This window comes from Erinaceus europaeus, chromosome 17 (assembly GCF_950295315.1).
Source record: "Erinaceus europaeus chromosome 17, mEriEur2.1, whole genome shotgun sequence".
NCBI lineage: Eukaryota > Metazoa > Chordata > Mammalia > Eulipotyphla > Erinaceidae > Erinaceus > Erinaceus europaeus.
Window position 1 is genome coordinate 54,627,154 of NC_080178.1, and position 18,645 is coordinate 54,645,798.

The 18,645-nt window shown below is 48.3% G+C and overlaps 1 protein-coding gene across 11 annotated transcripts in view; it reads right to left on the reverse strand.

Moving 5' to 3' along the window:
- The window catches only part of TENM4 (teneurin transmembrane protein 4), a 545,270-nt gene that overhangs the window by 56,825 nt on the left and 469,800 nt on the right, over positions 1-18,645 (reverse strand). For all 11 annotated transcript variants that reach the window (XM_060176742.1, XM_060176743.1, XM_060176746.1 and 8 more), the window contains 2 exons: positions 8,100-8,219; positions 3,177-3,438 (listed from right to left, as the gene is read on the reverse strand). In XM_060176742.1, the coding sequence (XP_060032725.1) occupies positions 3,177-3,438; positions 8,100-8,219 (382 nt within the window). The remainder of the gene's footprint in view (positions 1-3,176; positions 3,439-8,099; positions 8,220-18,645) is intronic.

An 18,645-nucleotide genomic window follows, 5' to 3' on the forward strand; every position in this document is an offset into this window, starting at 1 on the left:
AACAGCGGCCAGGGCTCCAGAGGCAGAGGAGGGGCAGGACAGAGGGGGTGGTGCAGTGGTTAGAGCCTTGGACTCTGAGGCATGAGGTCCTGACTTGGGTCGGTCCCCAGCATGGCATGTGCCAGAGTCGAGCTCAACATACAGCACCAACACTTCCTTCAACACAGTGGGGGTTGGGCTCAAACCAGGGTCACACACACATGACAAGGCAGTGCACTATTCAATTGAGCTATTTTGCCAGCCCTTTACCTTCTTCAATATTCCCTTCAGAATGAACACCTCCCCAGGTTGCAGAGGCCAAGTGACCAGAGAAGGACAGCCCAAGAACATCTGTTTATGTATTTCAAGGACCTCTAATAAGCAAAGTTGGTGACCTAGGGCGGGCTCCCAGACGTACCCCCAGGGGGCATTGGAGAGGAGAGCAGACCAAGGCTCCAGCTCCCGGGAGAGCGCCCAACTGCTAGTGAAGCAGGAGCGTTGGTCCACAAACTACTTCCTCCTTGCCAACCCATTTCCACTACCAGCTACTTCCTCAGAAAGGCCAACCTGCTCCTGGAGACAGGAGCCCAGCACAGATCTCTGACAAGCAGGGAGCTGTCCACCAGGAGGTGTGAGAATTTCGCTGCTGGTGGTGTTCCTCCTTGCAGGTTGGAGTGTGACCTTGCTCAGCAGAGTGCATGCTGGGAGCAGTGTTTCCCTGGCCTGGCATGAGACTTAGTGGAGTGCACACCCACCCTGTTCCTCCTCAAGACATAGCACCCTGTTCTCACTAGGCAAGTCCAAGCTGGGCTTGCCCACCCCCCCCACCCCCACCCCCAGACTCTGCAGCACATCTCTCCCCACCCCAGAAGGTGTTCCTTCTGTCTTCTGAACCTTGACCCTCAACTCTGAATCACTTAGTTAGACAAAGACTCGATCTTGATGCCTCTCTGACTAATATGCATCCTCCAAATGACAAGTATGTTGAGATTTCAGCCAAAGCAATTCTTTTTCATTTCATGTTTTTTTAATAGAGAGAGAGAGAGAGAAAATGTGTGAGAGAGATTCAGAGATAGAGAGAGGAGAAACAGAGACAGAGAGAGGAGAGACCACAGCACAGAATCTTCCTTCAATGCAATTATCTTTGTTTGTTTTCCTTTTTCTTTAGATAGAGGGAGAGCACAACAGTGAAGAATCCTCCAGTGTAGTGGAGGCTGAACTTGAACCTGGGTCTTACACATGGCAAAACAGCACACCATCCAAGTGGGCTATTTTGCTAGCCCAGAAAACCAGTTCTTAATTGGCGTGAAGGCAAGGCATGCCAAATACTCTTAATAACCGTGAAGAAGCTATTGTTCATCTTAATAACAATAACAGTGATGATGACTGAAATGCACTGAACACTTGCTAAGGTCTAGACATCGGGCTAATAAGTGCCTCAGAAGCATTTCTCACTTGACTTTCTTTTCTTTTCTTTTTTTTTTTTGCCTCCAGGGTTATCCTGGAGGCACTGCAATACAAATCCACTGCTCCTGGAGGCCATTTTCCCCATTTTATTGCCCTTATACTTGTTGTAGTATTTACTGTTGTCATAGCTTTGTTGTTGGACAGGACAGAGAGAAATGAAGAGAGGAGGGGAAGACAGAGAAGGGGAGAGAAAGACAGACACCTGTAGACTTGCTTCACTGCTTGCAAAGCGACTCTGCAGGTGGGGAGCTGGGGGCTTGAACCAGGATCCTTATGCTGGCCCTTGCACTTTGCTCCATGTACGCTTAACCTGCTGCACTACTGCCCAACTCCCCTCACTTGATTTTCAATCTAAAGCTCTCTCTGTGTGTTCCTGATTCTTTCCTCTTGGCAGAATTTCATATATCAGTTGCATATTACTGGCAGTATTGTAAATATCATTTGCAGAAAGGCTGAGTGAGGAGGACACTGGAGGTCAGGGCAAAGGACAGTGGGAGGAACTGGATGGGGCTATGGAGGCGGGTGGGTATTTTTTCTGTCTGTTGTGAGACAGGCAGGTTACAGAGCTCACAGCTTTACTTTTTTTTTTTTAATTGCCACCATGGTTATTTATTTAATTGCCACTGGGACACAGTATCTGCTTGACAAATCTACCACTCCCATGACCATTTTCTTTTCTTTTTATTTGATAGAATAGAGAGAAATTGAGAGGGGAGAGGAAGGGAGGGAGGGAGAGAGAAGGAGAAACAACTGCAGATCTGCTTCACAAAGCTTCCCTCAGCTTGTGGGGAGCAGGGGCTTGAACCTTGGTCCTTGCTCATGGTAACATGTGCGTTCAACAGGTGTGCAACCACTTGGACCCCCTCCCCCCCATGCATCTTTACTTTTTATGTGGCCTTGATGCCTTGCTGAGCTGCCTTCTCTTTGACAGTCTTTCTCTTTTTATTTTAGAGAGAGAAGAGGAAGGGAGAAACAGAGAAAGGAGAGTAAGAAGAGAAGGAGGAGGAAGAAGAGGAGAAGGAGGAAGAGGAGAGATATTGCACTATCCATGGATCCCTTCACCCAGTGCTATCCATGGCACTCCCATATGGTGCCAGGACTTGAACTCAGGACCTTATGCACAGAAAGCTTACACCTTCCTGGGGTAGCTGTCTCCGGGCCCAGCAGAGCTCCTGCATTTTAAGTGTGTAAGAAGGGCACCTCTCGGGGGCTGGGCAGTGGAGCACCAGGTTAAGCACACATAGTGCAAAGTGCAAAGACTGATACAAGAATCCCAGTCCGAGCCCCTGGCTCCCCACCTGTAGGGGAAGTCACTTCACAAGTGGTAAAGCAGGACTTCAGGTGTTTTTCTCATCCCCTCTCTGTCTTTCCTTCCCATCTCAATTTTTCTCTGTTCTATCCAATAACAACAACAGCAGCAGCAGCAGCAACAACAAAAGCAACAGCAACAATAACAATGGAAAAATAGCCTCCAGGAGCAGTGATCTCATAGTGCAGGCAGTGAGCCCCAGCAATAACCCTAAAGGCAAAAGAAGAAAGGAAAAGAAGAAGTAGGAGGAGGAGGAGGAGGAGGAGGAGGAGGAGGAGGAGGAGGAGGAGGAGGAGGAGGAGGAGGAGGAGGAGGAGGAGAAGGAGAAGAATGGCACCTCCGGGGATCTGGGCTGGCAGGTGTGTGGGGGGTGTCTCTCCTCCCCATCTCTGAACCCCTGGGAGCTGGGGCAGCATCTTACCTGGATCTCAGGCACAATGGGGCCCTTCTCTGTGCAGGAGCCAGCGAAGGCTGTGAGTGGGGATGGGGCCAGCACTGGGTTGGGGCGGGCAAAGCTGCTCAGGTCACAGCTGGGGATCTCGTTCTCCTCATGCCTCATGACAATGGTCTCCATGACGAAGAAGCGGTCCCAGGGCAGCCAGAGCGTGTGCTCCTGTGCAAGGAATGGCGCTCGCTCAAACCGCAGCGTCACAGAGATGCCACCACTGGTCACCAAGTCAAAGCTGTGGGTTGGGGAAGGGTGATCAGGGGTGGTGGGGAGGGGAGCGTGGAGTACAGGAGGAGAGAAGCAGAAGCAGAAAGGAGAAAATATTACACTGAAGGGGCCAGGACTGTCACACCTGAGGCCTGACAGCACCCCCCAGTCGTGAGAATCCTGGGAATGACCCACCACAGCACTTTTCCCCAAACGGAAGCAATGGAGCCACCAGCCAGGCCCTAGCACAGGGGTGAGTCCTGTCCAGAGGACTCTCTGACTCACGCTCCTGTGACTTAGGGCCCCTTAGAACTCCTCAGGCACAGGGAGCCTAGGATCACTCTGGTCCTTTTTTTTTTTTTTTTGGCAGGGTTATCTCTAGGACTTGATATTTCACCATTTTCTGGTGGTCATTTTTTTCCCTTCCTTCCCTTCCCTATTAATAGAAGGTGAGAAACGGAGAGAGAAAAATAGAGACACCTGCAGCACTGCTCCACCACACATGATCCCCACCCCCATCTGACAGGCGGGGATCAGAGACTTGAACCTGGGTCCTCTCAGATGGTAACTCTCTACAGGGTGCACCACCACTTGGCCCCATCCTCTCTGTCCCCTATGGCGCTCATCTGTGGAGTGGAAAGGTTTCCCCTTGAAGGCATTATGATTCTACAATGCTGCAGTGATTTGAGCTTGATGACAGGATACTCAGCTCAGACCAAGATGTGCCACCACTTGGCCTCCTCCCCCTACCACCATGCAGCTTTACTTTTTATGTGGCCTTGATGCCTTTCCAAGCTGCCCTGTCTTTGCCAACCTTTCTCCTTTATTTTAGAGAGAGAAGAAAGAGAGAAGAGGAAGGGAGGACGAGACCAAGGCAACAAGCCTGAGCCGCTCCCCCCACCCCAACACTCTGTCTCCACCAAAGCACTTCTCACCTCAGGCTTATGATGATGGTACGTGGAATTGAACCTGGGACTTCAGAGCCTCAGGCATGCGAATCTCTTTGTATAACCATTATGCTATCTACCCCCTGCCCTTTGAATTGCTTCTCTTTTGAGCAATTCTTTTGATTTTCCTTCATAACTCCTATTTTCTTCCCTCTCTCCCTTCTTCCATCCTTTTTTCCCTTTCTAATGACAGAAGGGGGGGGGGATCACAGGGAGGAGAGAAGAGAGGAGAGGAAGAGATGGAAAAAGAACCAGAGCATCACTCTGACACATGCAGAGACAGAGCGAACTCAGTACTTCATGCCTAAGAGTCCAATGCCCTGTCTACTGTGCCACCTTCCGGGCTGCCTTTCTGTCTTGCTAATGGTCTCTTTGGCTAAATTCTCAGCTAAAATGTTCTGTTAAAACCTGAGGTTTGGCATTTCAGTGTGAGGTGTGTATGAGGGTGTGTGTAAAAGAAGAAGAGCAGGGAGTGAGGTGGGAGACTAGGACAGTAGCATGTGGCTGCTGGAAGTGTGAAGCTGCCTTAATGGGCTCCTTGAACATTCAGCGTGATTGCGCCTGCCTACTGTTATCTCCAGACTCTCTCATCAAGTTTTTGTTTGTTTTGAGGGTGAAGGGGGTAGGGTGGAAGAGACAAGTGAAAAAGAATGGGGCCAGGTGGTGGCTCAACCAGTAGAGCGCAAATGTTATCAAGTGCAAGGACTCAGGTTCAAGTTCCTGGTCCCCACCTGCAGGAGGGAAACTTCATGAGTGGTGGGCAGTGCTGTAACTCGCTGTCACTATCTCTCTCTCTCCCTCTCCCCCCTCTATTAGACAAAGGAAAAAGGAAAATTAGCTTCCAGGAACATAGGAGACATGTAGGCACAGAGCTCCAGTGATAAACCTGGAAGAAAAAAAATAAATAGAAGGCATTCCTCAGAAAAGTTCTGAAACTCAAGTCTAGCAGCTGGGAGTGGGAAGTGGCCAACAAACCCCTCTTAGGACTTCCTCTACACTCAGAGGGCGAGGAGATTGCATGAGGGACCAAAGCCTAGAGGTGCTAGAGCAGGGTGTTTCCCAAGGGCCACCACACTTCGGTGCTGTGAACTTGGGTGAACCCCACAGGGCAGAGGGGTGATAGTGCATACCCAGACTGGCATGTCTCCTGGGGGAAAACCAGTCCTCCCTTAAATCCCCAGAGGCTTCCCCTGGGGACTTTCTGGTGACTGACTCACAGCCTGACAGAATACAAAGTCCTCCTGCCTTCATTTTCCCTAAAACAGGTGCCAGGGTAGCTGAGACAGTGCAAGGGGAAGGCAAGCAGGGGTTCCTACCCAGGTGCTTTCTGGGACAGAATGTGTGTGAGAGGGACGGGTGGGGGGCTGGGGAGCAGGGGTCTGGCTGAAGCCACTACCCTCCCAGGCCCTGCCTCCCGCTGGCAGCGGAAGAAGGAGGAGCCCTCCACTCCACTTGCCAAGCCCCTTGGAAGACACACACAGATCTTTACACAGATGAGCCTCTGCTTCATTATCGCCCTGGCCGGGACACGCTTGCATTTGAGACTGGATTAAATAGGTGTGAAAACCACTTGGTCTGAAGAGGCATTTCCAGCACAGAGTGAAAACCCACCTTCTGGGCCCACATGGAGCCAGATGGCCTGCTACCACCTGGTTTTATTAAAAATAGAGGACATGTCACCACTGACAGCTGAGAATATTCTGCTGCTTGCTTGGACAGTCTTCAGCACCTTTGTGCTGCTCAGTACTTTGTGGCTTTACTGTATAACTGATGTCTGTTGTGTCCTCGGGACATGCCAGATGCTGGAAACCCAGCAATGAGTCAGGGTGAGGCGGGGCGCCAAGACTGGTTAAATGCCTACTATGTACAAGGCACAAAGCAAGTCCCCACCCACCAGCTGGTTAAGGCAGCGTGAAGAACACTTATGCAGTGAAGGAGTTTAGGTCTGGGAAACACTCCCAGGCACACATCTAATGGGCTTGGGAGCACTCACTTGAAAGACTCTCTGTACTCCTCCTATGTTCACAGCTGCACTCTTCACATCAACTAAAATGTGGCATCAACCTCATTGCCTATTGACAGATGATGGAATGACAAAGGGATTATATATATATTCATTCCTTGGAATCCTACCAACAACACAGTAATATGCCATTGTGTTGTTCGGGAGCTGGAGTTGATTCTGCTGAGTGAAGTAAGAAGGTGAAAGGATTCCCAGATGGTTTCACTTTTATGTGAAATATAGAAGACTACAACAAAGGAAAAGAGGGAAAAAATAACCAAACTGACTTGTGTGCTTTCACCAGAGCCCTGCTCAGTTCTGGCTTATGGTGGAACTGGGGACTGAATCTGGGACATCAGGGGCCCAGGCAGGAGATTTGTTTGAATGACCAAACTGACTCTTAAACAGTGTGAAAAACTATGGTGATATCAGAAGGAACAGGGAGAGGAGTGGGGGGTTAGGTAGGCAGAGGTATCTGCTGTGATGGCACTGGCACCTTGGTGTGGGTGTGCTCAGATACACAGAGCTGTGACACTACCCTGTATAGAAGCTGTAACATTACTCTGCTAAGAAGTTGAACCATTGATACACACAATTACATACACACAAAATTCTAGAGACCACACACACACACACACACACACACACACACACACACACCTGCTAAAATATCAACAAATTCAGTAAAGTGTCAGGATATAAAATCAGTGCACAGGGTGCTGGGCAGTGGCATACCCAGTTAGGCTCACATAGTACTAAGCACAAGGATTCAGGTTCAATCCCCCAACTCCCCACCTGCAGAGGGGAAGCTTCAGAAGTGGAGAAGCAGGTCTGTAGCTAGCTCTCTTTCTCTCTCCCTCTCTAGTTCCCTCTCCCATCTCAATTTCTCTCTGTCCTACCCAAGAAAACAACAAAAACAACAAAAAATGGCCACCAGGAGCCATGAATTTGTAGTGTGGCAATGAGCCCCAGTGATAATACTGGAGGAAATAATAATAAAATAAAATAGTGGGAGGAAAGGGAAATGAAGGAGGTAGACCCAGTCACAGCTGAAGCAAGGAAGATAAACTAGGCCGAAGACCTTTGCCACAAAAACTACATAACACTGGGAAGAGAAATAGAGAGAGAGAGAGAGAGAGAGAGACACAAAGAAATACTATTCCCAGTACCTCACACTATTGTAAGCCAAGGTTAAATTAATTATTAAAATAACAGGCAGTTGAGACTTAGCCAGGTGGGATTTGTCCAAGAGTAAATACATTGCTAGTAAGGGGGAGAGCTGGGATGAGTCAGAAATTCTACTTTATTCTACTGGTGGCATTCACAGGGACTCAAAGGTCAGAGCTCTGTCAATACCCAGTGACTTCCCTGACCTCAGAGGCTGCAGATGGAAACCACACAACAGGAGCACAGAAAATTGTGGAGCTGCTGGAGCTGTAGAAAGTGGTCTATGTGGCAGCATTTTCGGCCATAAGCCAGGGAGCAGGATATCATGTGGAAGGCACTCCACGTTTGCTCTGAGAACCATATCAGGAGAAACTGCTTCACCTACAGCCAGAGGCCCTCAGGCCAGTGATGGACACAGTGTCATGAGACTACAGAGTTGCAGAGAGAGGCCTCTGCACTTAGGCCCTATGAATCCAGCTCTGCCCTCTCTCCACACTCCCCTCCCAGCAGCAGCACTCCGTGAAGGGCAGGCAGAGGGCTCTCACTAACCCTGGTCTACAAGAGGCCTCTCACCTGCCATCTTGCCTGCTGATGGTGTATCCAAAGAGGGGATTGTTGACGAAGCTGATGTTTACACCAACCAGCGGCGTTCCATCTGCCGTCATCACTTGACCACGAATGACGCATGCATGCCTGTGAGGGAAGAAGAGACAACATGAATGGCCTGTCATGCTCAGAAGCCTGGCAGAGGGGAAAAAGGCAGAAGGCAGGTACTCCGACAGGTCCGGGGCCTGGAGGCTCCTGGTGTTCACTCAGAATGGAGAATAACCTTCTTTTCCCCACTGCTTCAATCAAAGGGACCAGAATACCCTCCAAAGAATTTCACAGGACAGGAGTGGCTAGGGAATACCTCATCTAGTTAGAGTGTATACCTTATTATGCACAAGGACTTGGGTTCAAATCCCAAGTCACCCCACAGGAGCAAAGTGGAAATTTCACAGTGGAGTAGTGATGTGGTATCTCTCTCTTTCTCTCTCTCTCTCACCACCTATCTAAAAACAAAAATATGAGTTCATCAAGAACAATGGAAAAATGCAGCCCCTCCCCCCACCACACATAGCAGAAAAATTATATAAATGATGTTTCATATCTTATTCTGAAGGGTGTGTGTGTGTGTGTGTGTGTGTGTGTGTGTGTGTGAAGCATATCTGTATCCCTAAAGATACAGATGCTATGAAGCAGATAAAGCAGGGTGAATATGAAATCATGTAATTTGGGTTCCAATCCCAACTCTGCCACTTTCTGGCTGTCTAAACTTGCATAAAGATGTGACAGATCTTCAAGCCTCTGTTTCCTCATCCTGGCAAGGAATCTGCTCTAGAAGTGACAGCAGTAATCACAGCCACCAGTCACATAGTTGAAAGCAGACATATATGCTTAAGCACATAGCAGAGAGGGCACTTCCTCTCAAGTGGCACTGGAGAGTGAAGGGCAAAGGTGAGTGTCCCTTTAGAGGGGCTTCTCTAGCTGGAGCCTTCTTCCACTGCCCTCTCCGACTCTCCATTTATGTTTCACACTGCAAACCATCTGCTTTCCCCAACTTGCCAGGCAAAGGTTGTTTAAAACTTGTGTGTCTGTGCCATCTTTCCTGTCTGCTTGAAATGTCATCACACGCCTCCCCCAACACTCTTCTCTCATCAGATCATCTCTCTCGTCAGATCATCCAGTTTCAAATGATGCCTTTGCCTTCAAGTCTTTCTTTACATTAAAAAAAAATTCACTGTGGTCCAGGAGGTGGTGCAATGATAAAGCTTTTGACTCTCATGCATGAGGTCCCGAGTTTGATCCCCTGGCAGCGCATGTACCAGAGTGATGGTCTGGTTCTTTCTCTCTCCTCCTGTCTTTCTCATAAATAAATAAAATCTTTTTTTAAAAAAATAATCACTATTGATTTCACATTGGGTTAGTAAGTTCCAAGATTTCAGGGGTATGATTACACACCTCCATGTGTGTGTACAGACCACCAAACCCACCACCAATGTTTTGTGCCCCTCCCCATGGTCATTACTGACTTTCCATCCACCTCCACTTCAGCATCACTTTATTGAGGGAATATTTATTGACAAGATTGTTGTCATGAGGACACGTTTTCACATTCCCCCAAGATAGCTGCAAGTACATCTCACCCTCCACTAAACCATCATCCTGTTCCCCAACCTCCCCCAGTGTCCCTCCCTTCCCCCTGTGTATCTCCTAATCTGCTGAGTCAAATGACAGTTTGATGAGGAGTCACCCTGTGAAGACAATTTTTTTTAACCAGAGACCACCACAGTTTTTACACAGTCCAAGAGATAGTGTGGTTACCATATTTTTGGCAAATTTATTTGGTTTAGCTCTTGGCATTTCACATAGAAATTAAATAATCCAGTCACTGTCTTTCACCCACGTCTCTGCCATCACCCCCAGCCCTCTCCACTTTGTCCTGAAGGACATCATCTCATCTTCTAGGACTCCAGAGTAGTGTCCCATTGGCTGTATCCCACAACTTCCTTGTCCAGTCATCCTGAAGTCTTTTGAGGTGCCTCTACTTAGGATGAGTCATTTTCAGGGCCAGGCAGTGGTGTACCCAGAAGAGTGCACATATTATCATGCACAAGGACTTGGGTTCAACTCCCAGTTCCCACCTACAGGGTTGAGGGGAGCTTCACAAGATCAATGATATAGGTCTTTAGGTGTCTCTCTTTCTCTACCTCCTCCTTCCCTCTCAATTTCTTTGTCCTATCAAATAAAAAAGAACAACAAAGAAGAAAGAAAGAAAGAAAGAAAGAAAGAAAGAAAGGAAGGAAGGAAGGAAGGAAGGAAGGAAGGAAGGAAGGGAGAAAGAAAAGTGGCTGCCAGGCATGGTGAATTTGTCCTGTAGGCTCCGAGTCCCAGTGATAACCCTGATAGCAATAAAAATACAATAAAAAAGACTGAATCATTCTCTCTTCAAATAAACGCCCTGCAGCTCTATCACACTGTGTACTTGTCTCCTTGCCACGAGGTCACAGACTTCTTGATGGCAGGATTGAGATTTCTTTCTTTCTCTCACTGTGCCTATGAACAAGCACCAGGTCACTGTTTACACCAAGGGTGGGGAGCATCTGGCCCGAGAAAGGCAACTACGGGAGGGACTTGGAATTCCATAAATCCAAGAACCTTTCTCATAACAATTAAGTGCTTTATTTTTAAGTTGATGATTTTGTATGACCCTTGAATAGTGTCATATAAGTCTAGATGGCTCTTGGCAGACAAAAGGGTCCTCACCTCTGACGTGTGTGTGTGTGTGTGTGTGTGTAAGGGGGGGGCCTGGGTGGTGGCACATCTGTTTAAGCGCACATATTACCATGTTCAAGCACCCAGTCCCCACCTGTAGGAGGGAAGCTTCATGAGTGGTGAAGCAGTGTCTCTCTCCTCAACCCCCTCCTCAATTTCTCTCGATCTCTATCAAAATAAACAAAAGAAAAAAAGATTTATAAAAAGAGGTAAGTATCTACTTAAGTAAATAAGAAAGACAATTTGAGATGACCTAGAAAGATGGTTTGTCAAATAGGGAAGAGAGACAGAGCCTTCTTAGCAGAGGAAATTGACAAGGACCTATGGCAGAAGAGAAATGAAAAAACAACATTTGTTTTAGTTGAAGCAGACATAGGGTGTTGGTATGCTTCTAAATTCTGTTTCTAAGACCCCTTCTGTTTCATTGGTTTAATCCCCCCTGCTTAAGACTGTATTCTATTTACATAGCCACTGTTAACTAAGCACCACCCTGCCTCCAGGGCATTGATTTAATCCTCACTGTTTTACACACTTTTTCCTTCTCCCCAACCCTTATCCTACATACATCCTCTTCAGACCTGACACTTCTGCCTCAGGATATATAAGGACAGGATTGTGATTAGAGATGGCTTAGATTGCACTGCGTACCACATGAATAAAGACTGGACTGCGTACCACTCAGCCATGAGTCCCTGCCCGTCGTCTCTCTCTCCTGCCCGCGAAGCTAGCCTGGCAGTAGGGCAGCCCCCTTTCCCAGTGAAGTAGTTCTGAACGCCACTCTGAGGGACCCAGTGTCTGGGGCAGCTAGAGGAGGACTGACTGCCCTTTCTGTCAAGGTTGCTCTGAGCAGAGCTGGAGAACTGCCTGCCCAAAACATTCTCCATTCACCTGGCTCCAGAGGCCTTTGCTGTGGCCCGAGGAAGAAGGAAGCCTGTGGGCCTGCAAGGAAGGAGACCTTCAACTATGCCTGGGTTTCAGGAGGCCTCTCCATCACTACCTTCCCTGTGTGATAAACTTTTTCCCTGTCTGATGAGAAAAGCAATTAACACTAGGCTTGTAAGCAGCTGGTCTCTGGGGTGTCAGCTTGTTCTTTCTGGAAAGGAAGGAGCCGCTACTCACAAGACCCACAGCAGCTGCCTAGCCCAGACCACCCCTCACACCAGCCCAAACAATCTGCTTAGCCCTTTCAGTCAATGGTTTTCCCTGCCCAGACCCTGTGCCTCAATGCACAATTATATGGCAGACAGGTTAAGGGAGCAAGGGGATGGGAAAAGGAGGGAGGGGGAACTCAGCAAAGACTTTGGGCCCCACTGAGAGTGCCCCCCACATACACATGTACATAAAAATCACCCCTCTGCTAATGGGAAAGGTTTCTCCCCTCAACTGTGTTCTATTGGTACTGAGGACTGGTTCCTTCAATAGAGAGGGACTGAATTTCTTCCTGCTGGATTGTTTGTCCTTCCAGAGAATTAAATACAAAGTTGGCTCACCCCTTGGCCTTGGCTGCTCCCCAGCTAGGGCTGCCCATCTAGCTTGACACCTCCCTCACCTTTCCAGCTCTCTCTTGGTAATAAAAGTCACCCAGCCCCCCAAAGTCATTATAAACTCCAGCATCTGTTTAACTCTGTGGTTTTAATTCTCCCACCATGGTCGATATCCCCCCCACCAGTAAGATGTCAGTTAATCCAGAGTTGGAAAGTGACACCCAAAAGACTGCCACTGTCTGCTATTTCCACCAGAGACATCATGGTCTCAAGTAGACGCAAGAGCAGAGCTGACAGTAAAATAACCTGGAAATTATGAGCTTTGATGCTATGACCTTTGCTGCTCATGGCATCATGTATATGACAGTACATATTTTAATATCACATAATTCAGTTACTTTTACATTACAGGATTAGCTTCTCAGCAAATAGTTGATTTATAAAAATAAAACAACTTAGCTGGGCTGGGTAGTGGTACATCAGGCTGAGAGCATACATTACATGTACAAAGACATGGATTCAAGTCCTCAGTCCTCACCTTCTGTGAAGCAGTGCTACAGGTGTCTCCCTTCCTCTATCCCTCTCTCTCCCTTCCTTCTCAATTTCTCTCTATCCTCACAAGTTAAAAATAAATAAATATTTTTTAAAAAGAAAAACTTGGGAGAATTCCTGCACAAGTCAGCTCCTATGAGCTGGTCTGTGTGACCTTTACACACTCGTGGAATATCAACCGCACAGAAGATCCATGATGTCAAGAAACAGTGGCTGCTGATGGTAAACTCTGTGATGCTGAGAGACCACAGAAATGGGGACAAATTGCACAGGTGACTGGTCTGATCCTCCAATCCATCACCATGCTTCCTCTGCCTTGTCCCCTGCCTGGCACCATGGAGCTTGGAGGGGTGGAGGGGAGAGTATTATTTTCTACTTATCCTCAGAGCCCTGTCTGAACGGCAGTCACCCTTCTAGGGTGCTGTCAGCCCTACCTGGCACAATCTGTCATGTCTCCTCTAAGACCTCATCAGAGGTTTCCCTCATAGATGCCGCCCCACCCCTGCCATCTGACAGGCACCCTTGTAGACTATGGCCGGAAGAAGTGTGGACTCACTTGAGTGTCTGCTAGGTAAGACGCCATCAACACACGGAAGCACAGAGAGGACAGTCTGCTGCCAGGCCACAGGACAAAACTGTCTGATAGTTTGTGGTTTTTCCATCCTTCAAACCGTTTGGGGGGAACAGTGATCTTCAAGATAATTGTCACGTGAGTACCGTTTCTTATCTCCGTGAGATTGGTGTCAGCGCACCCCACTGTCAGAAGCTGAGTCTTCCCCCACCATCATGCAAGAGGGTCCCCACATCTTCTCAGTCCTCTCCTGCCCTGCCCTGAGAGTCTGTGGCTCTGCTGCAATGAACCACAGTTAGGCTAAGTTTCTTCCTTTCCTTTTGTTGCTTGTTCAGGCCCAACCCATGAGGGAAGCCATTGGATATTCATCCTTCTCCTTCTGGATGACCGCAGACCACATGATTTATTCAAGTTCCAGCCATGATGTCTAAAGCCAGCAATTTCACTGCTACCAGGCCCTTCATGCTACTACTGCCAGTTAAATTCACTTTAGTCTGGTTTTCTCTTTTAAAACGGGCACCTACTCTATGCCAGGCACTGCACTAGGCATAGAAGCACAGGCCCTGGCACCCAGCTGCCAGCTGGAGCCCCCAGCACCCACATGAGACGCCTGAGTGCGGCTGTCTGCCACCAGTGAGTCGACACATGGCTTTGGCATATGCCAGGAGGCTGGGTTGCAAAACAAGCAATTAGGCTGGGCCAGCCCTGCCAGGAGAGAGCGCCTATGACAGGCTGGGGGGTGACAAAGCATGCTGGCCTTCTTCCAAGCACACACTCAGTGCCCGAAGGAGGTGCCCGGGCTCTTAGTGGGGAGAGGAGCAGGGTCTGCCTGGCTGCTTCCCCAGAACCCTGGGCAGGTGTGGGGCCAAGAGAGGAGCCTGATGGAGAGATGAAACCCTTAGTGGATAGACTCAATTAAGCTAGTCACTCAGGGATGAGTGGGAGGGATGGGAGCTGCAGGGCCAATTCCTGGTTCTGATTCTGGTGACTAGTGGCTTTGGAATCATCTGGCCCCTCCAGGTCTACATGCTCTCCTCTGTTTACGTGGGCTGAGTGGCCCCTTCACCTGACGTCAAATGGATGCACGAAACAAGCATCTAAAGAAATTCTGAAAGAATCACCATTCTTTCAGGGTAGGGTGGTATGGCATCTGGTTGAGCGCACATATTACACTGCACAAGGACCTGGGTTCAAGCACCCTGTCCCCACCTGCAGGGGGAAAGCTTTGCAAGTGGTGAAGGAGTGCTGCAGGCGTCTGTCTGTCTTTCTCCTTCTCTATCACTCCTTCCCCCTTGATTTCTGGCTATCTCTATCCAAAAATAAATAAAGATTTAAAAAAGGGAAAAAAAAAAACCTAAAAAATAATAATCACCATAAACCAGAGTTGGGTAGAGCTCTGGTTTAAACAATCAAATAAAACTACACTGGAAATTCAGGCTAACATTCTCATTCTTCTCCCATTTCTATACTGATCCTAAAGTCCACAAAGTGTAGTGCTAACACTGACACCAACTTTAACACAGACATCATTAATAACAACCATTTACACTACTGGACATCCTGATACCCAAATGTCCTATACCTCACTGGGTACACAGACACCCTCAGAGGATGGATAATGATCCTCACATGACAGACCAAGGAAAGTGACACACACAGAGAAAGAAGATGCCCACAGACAGTCATGAAGGAGCACCTAGGACTCAGGCCTTGGCCTCTGAGGCCAGGGCTCTGTAGCCCAGGGACCTGACGCACATTCACTTCTTCCTGCGGTGTGCAACAGCAGGAGGAAGTGGGAGCCAGCTGAGGCTGTAGAGTGGGGGCAGCACCAGTCTGAACAGATGTCCAAACCAAAGAGGCTGAGACAGGCATGCAGTGGGCCTGGCCGAGGACAGAACCCAGCAGAAAGTACTAGGGACAGCAGGCTTGGCTTCTCAAGCCAACTATGCAACTTACAAGCCTTTGGTCAGATTTCTGTGTGCCTCCATTTCACAGCTGCCAAAGACAGGCTATAAGGTCCTTCCTTACATACTACAATTTGAGCATGTGTTGGGGGTAGGGGGTTTACAGGTGCTATGAGACAGACATTTCTACCTGCTGGGGAGAAAAGCTTCCTTGGCAAATGTCAGGTTTCCTCCTAGTGCTGCGCATGGACATTTTATCTCATTTAACCTTCCAAACAGACTGGGGGCCTGAGCCCAGCTACCTGTAGAGAGCACCTGAAAATACTTGTCCAATGAACTTGAATATAGGCCCTCTCCCTCCAAATCCCTTCACTAAAGCAGCTGGTAATGGCTGGCTCAACACCAGCTTCAACTGCCAAGCCAGCAGAGATGGTCACTGGGTGTAGAGATCAATACAGGGATGATCAAGAAGCAGAGGAGGAGCTGTCCTCTAGACTCGAGAAGTCTCCGCCTGCATCCCGAATGAGCACCACTCCCTCACTTCTTCCTTCCTCCTCCTCAGACTCCTAGCAACTCAGGGAGGGCATTTCTTTTTTTTTCAAAACCGGCATGAATAATAGATACTGGCTGATGTTCTAGAGGAAGTAGGAGCTCTGCCTTCTTCCATCTCCCATCAGGGTCATTCATCATGGCTCCCCCCCCACCCCCCTTTAAAATGATGGGGGGAGCTTGTCAGCTCTGCTTGTTCTGAAAACGCAGGAGTGTAATTCAATAATAAATCTGCTCCGAGGCCAGCTGTCAGGAAGCTGGTGTTTATTGGGACTCCATTAGATGTTCTCTCTGGCTTGGCCTCTCGGAGGGCAATCTGAGGGCTGTCTGAGGCTGTGGGACTTGTGGAGGGAGGGGGGCAGGGCTGAGTGCATGAAACGGCTAGCAAATGCTCTTCTGGCAAAGCTCAGCCACTCACTGACACCACAGTGGAGCCCTGGTACAGGATGGGGAAATGAAGGGAAAAGTCTGTTCCTACAAGGTACTTTCTCCCTCAGTGCCTTCATAAAAACTGAAAGAAATTCTAGAGAATTCAATGGTCTGCTTTCTAGCAGGCCCAAATTTCAAACGGAGAGGAAGTGGCCTGATATGATCAGCGAACACAGTAGGGTGAGATCTTTCTGGGCTCCTGTTCCAAGCTGTCTTTCTAACCTTAGCCTCCCCTGACACCTTCTCTCACACATTCCTGATCCTGCTAGATCCCAAGATCACACACCCCAGGATCTCTGAGACATTCCTGATGCCTTGTGGACTTGTGACTTGGCCCAGCCACAGGAAAGTGGCCCTCCACTCTCTCACAGCCTCCCAATCCAGATTGCCCCCCCCCCCCAGTATACAAAGGTACTTTTCAGTCCATTGGTCTGCAGCTCTCAGTAAGAAACATAACTTAGGGAGTCGGGCGGTAGTGCAGCAAGTTAAGCACAGGTGGCGCAAAGCACAAGGACCAGAATAAGGATCCTGGTTTGAGCTTCCAGCTCCCCACTGGCAGGGGAGTCGCTTCACAAGCAGTGAAGCAGGTCTGTAGGTGTCTATCTTTCTCTCCCCCTGTCTGTCTTCCCCTTCTCTCTGCATTTCTTTCTGTCCTATCCAACAATGATGGCAATAATAACTACAACAATAAAAAACAACAAGGGCAACAAAAGGAAATAAATAAATATTTTTTAAAAAGAAACATCACTTAGCAGAGCACGTATACTCCTGTTTACATACCAGAAGTTTCCTGAAAGCCATCTCCTTTCAGCATGGCCATGACACTCTACCCAACTCCATTTAGGTTTACTTCTTAAAAAAAAACCCCACCAACAAGTGGATTTCCAGTGTGTGCTCACAGGTTGCTATGACCTGAAGTCTCATAATGTCCCAATGGTCGGCCACCCTCTCTGAGATCTTTGTCTTTGACCAAAGGTCCCTTTCTGCTAGAAGTCTTCATTCATTGTTTGCAAAGTTTTTTAAATTTTTTTTTTTTAAAAGAAATATCTTTCTGGGAGTCGGGCGGTAGCACAGCGGGTTAAGCGCACGCAGCACAAAGCACAAGGACCAGTGTAAGGATCATGGTTTGAGCCCCCGGCTCCCCACCTGCAGGGGAGTCGCTTCACAGGCGGTGAAGCAGGTCTGCAGGTGTCTGTCTTTCTCTCCCCCTCTCTGTCTTCCCCTCCTCTCTCCATTTCTCTCTCTCCTATCCAACAACAATGACGTCAATAATAACTACAACGATAAAACAACAAGGGCAACAAAAGGGAATAAATAAATATTTTTTTAAAGAAATATCTTTCTTTTAAAATATTTATTATATTTATTTATTTTATTTTATTGCCCTTGTTGTTTTATTGTTGTAGTTATTATTGTTGTCATTGTTGTTGGTCTTTCTTTCTTTATATGAGAGACACACTGGAATATCACTCAGTTCTGGGTTGGTCTTGAGAACCATACCTCTGTGACCTCAGACATGGAAGTCCTGTGCTCTGGTGCTAAGCTGTTTCTCCCTAGTTCTGCTCACTCATTTTCAAGCCAGGCCCTGTGCTATATGCTGGGAAATAAAGCCACTCTAGGAGCAGCATCTTTTTGGGGTGTGGGGCTTTAGGACAGACTCCCGAGGGGAGTGAATGCCCTACCTTTGACCCCTCAGAACACGCCATCATCAGTGCCCTCCTGACCCTCTGCATGGCTGGTGCCCTCACCGCACCTCCCATTTTATCTGTTCCAGCCCCTCACTTGAGACAAGGGCGCTCAACAAGGAAAAGGCCAAAGGTCCACAATGCCCCCACAGTACTGGGGTACAGAGGCCACTCTGACTCTCCTAAACCTACTAGTCTCCTCTCCAAGGGACTCAGCCTTTTCCTAAGAGCTTGTCCTTCTTAGAATGTTGCCCTCTCTCTCATAGGATCTGGCCCTTTCAACTGCCTGTGACCCTTCCTTTCAGTACAATTGTAAATCCCCTTTGGGGTCTCATTCCTATAATCTTCTCAAGCTCTGATCTTTTTCCTAAATCAGATCCTCTTCTCTACATGATCTGGCTTGTCTCTGTGGGTCTGCCTCCACAGGATTTGACATTCCCCACAAGATCTGACTCTTTAGAAACTGACCCTATAATAGGATTGACCCCTCTCACAGGCTCTTGATCTTCACAGGTTCTGTCTCTCAGGTTCTGCCTCTCACAGGCTCCATTTCTCACAGAATATCTCACAGGCTCTGTCTCTCACAGGCTCCATTTCTCACAGAATATCTCACAGGCTCTGTCTCTCACA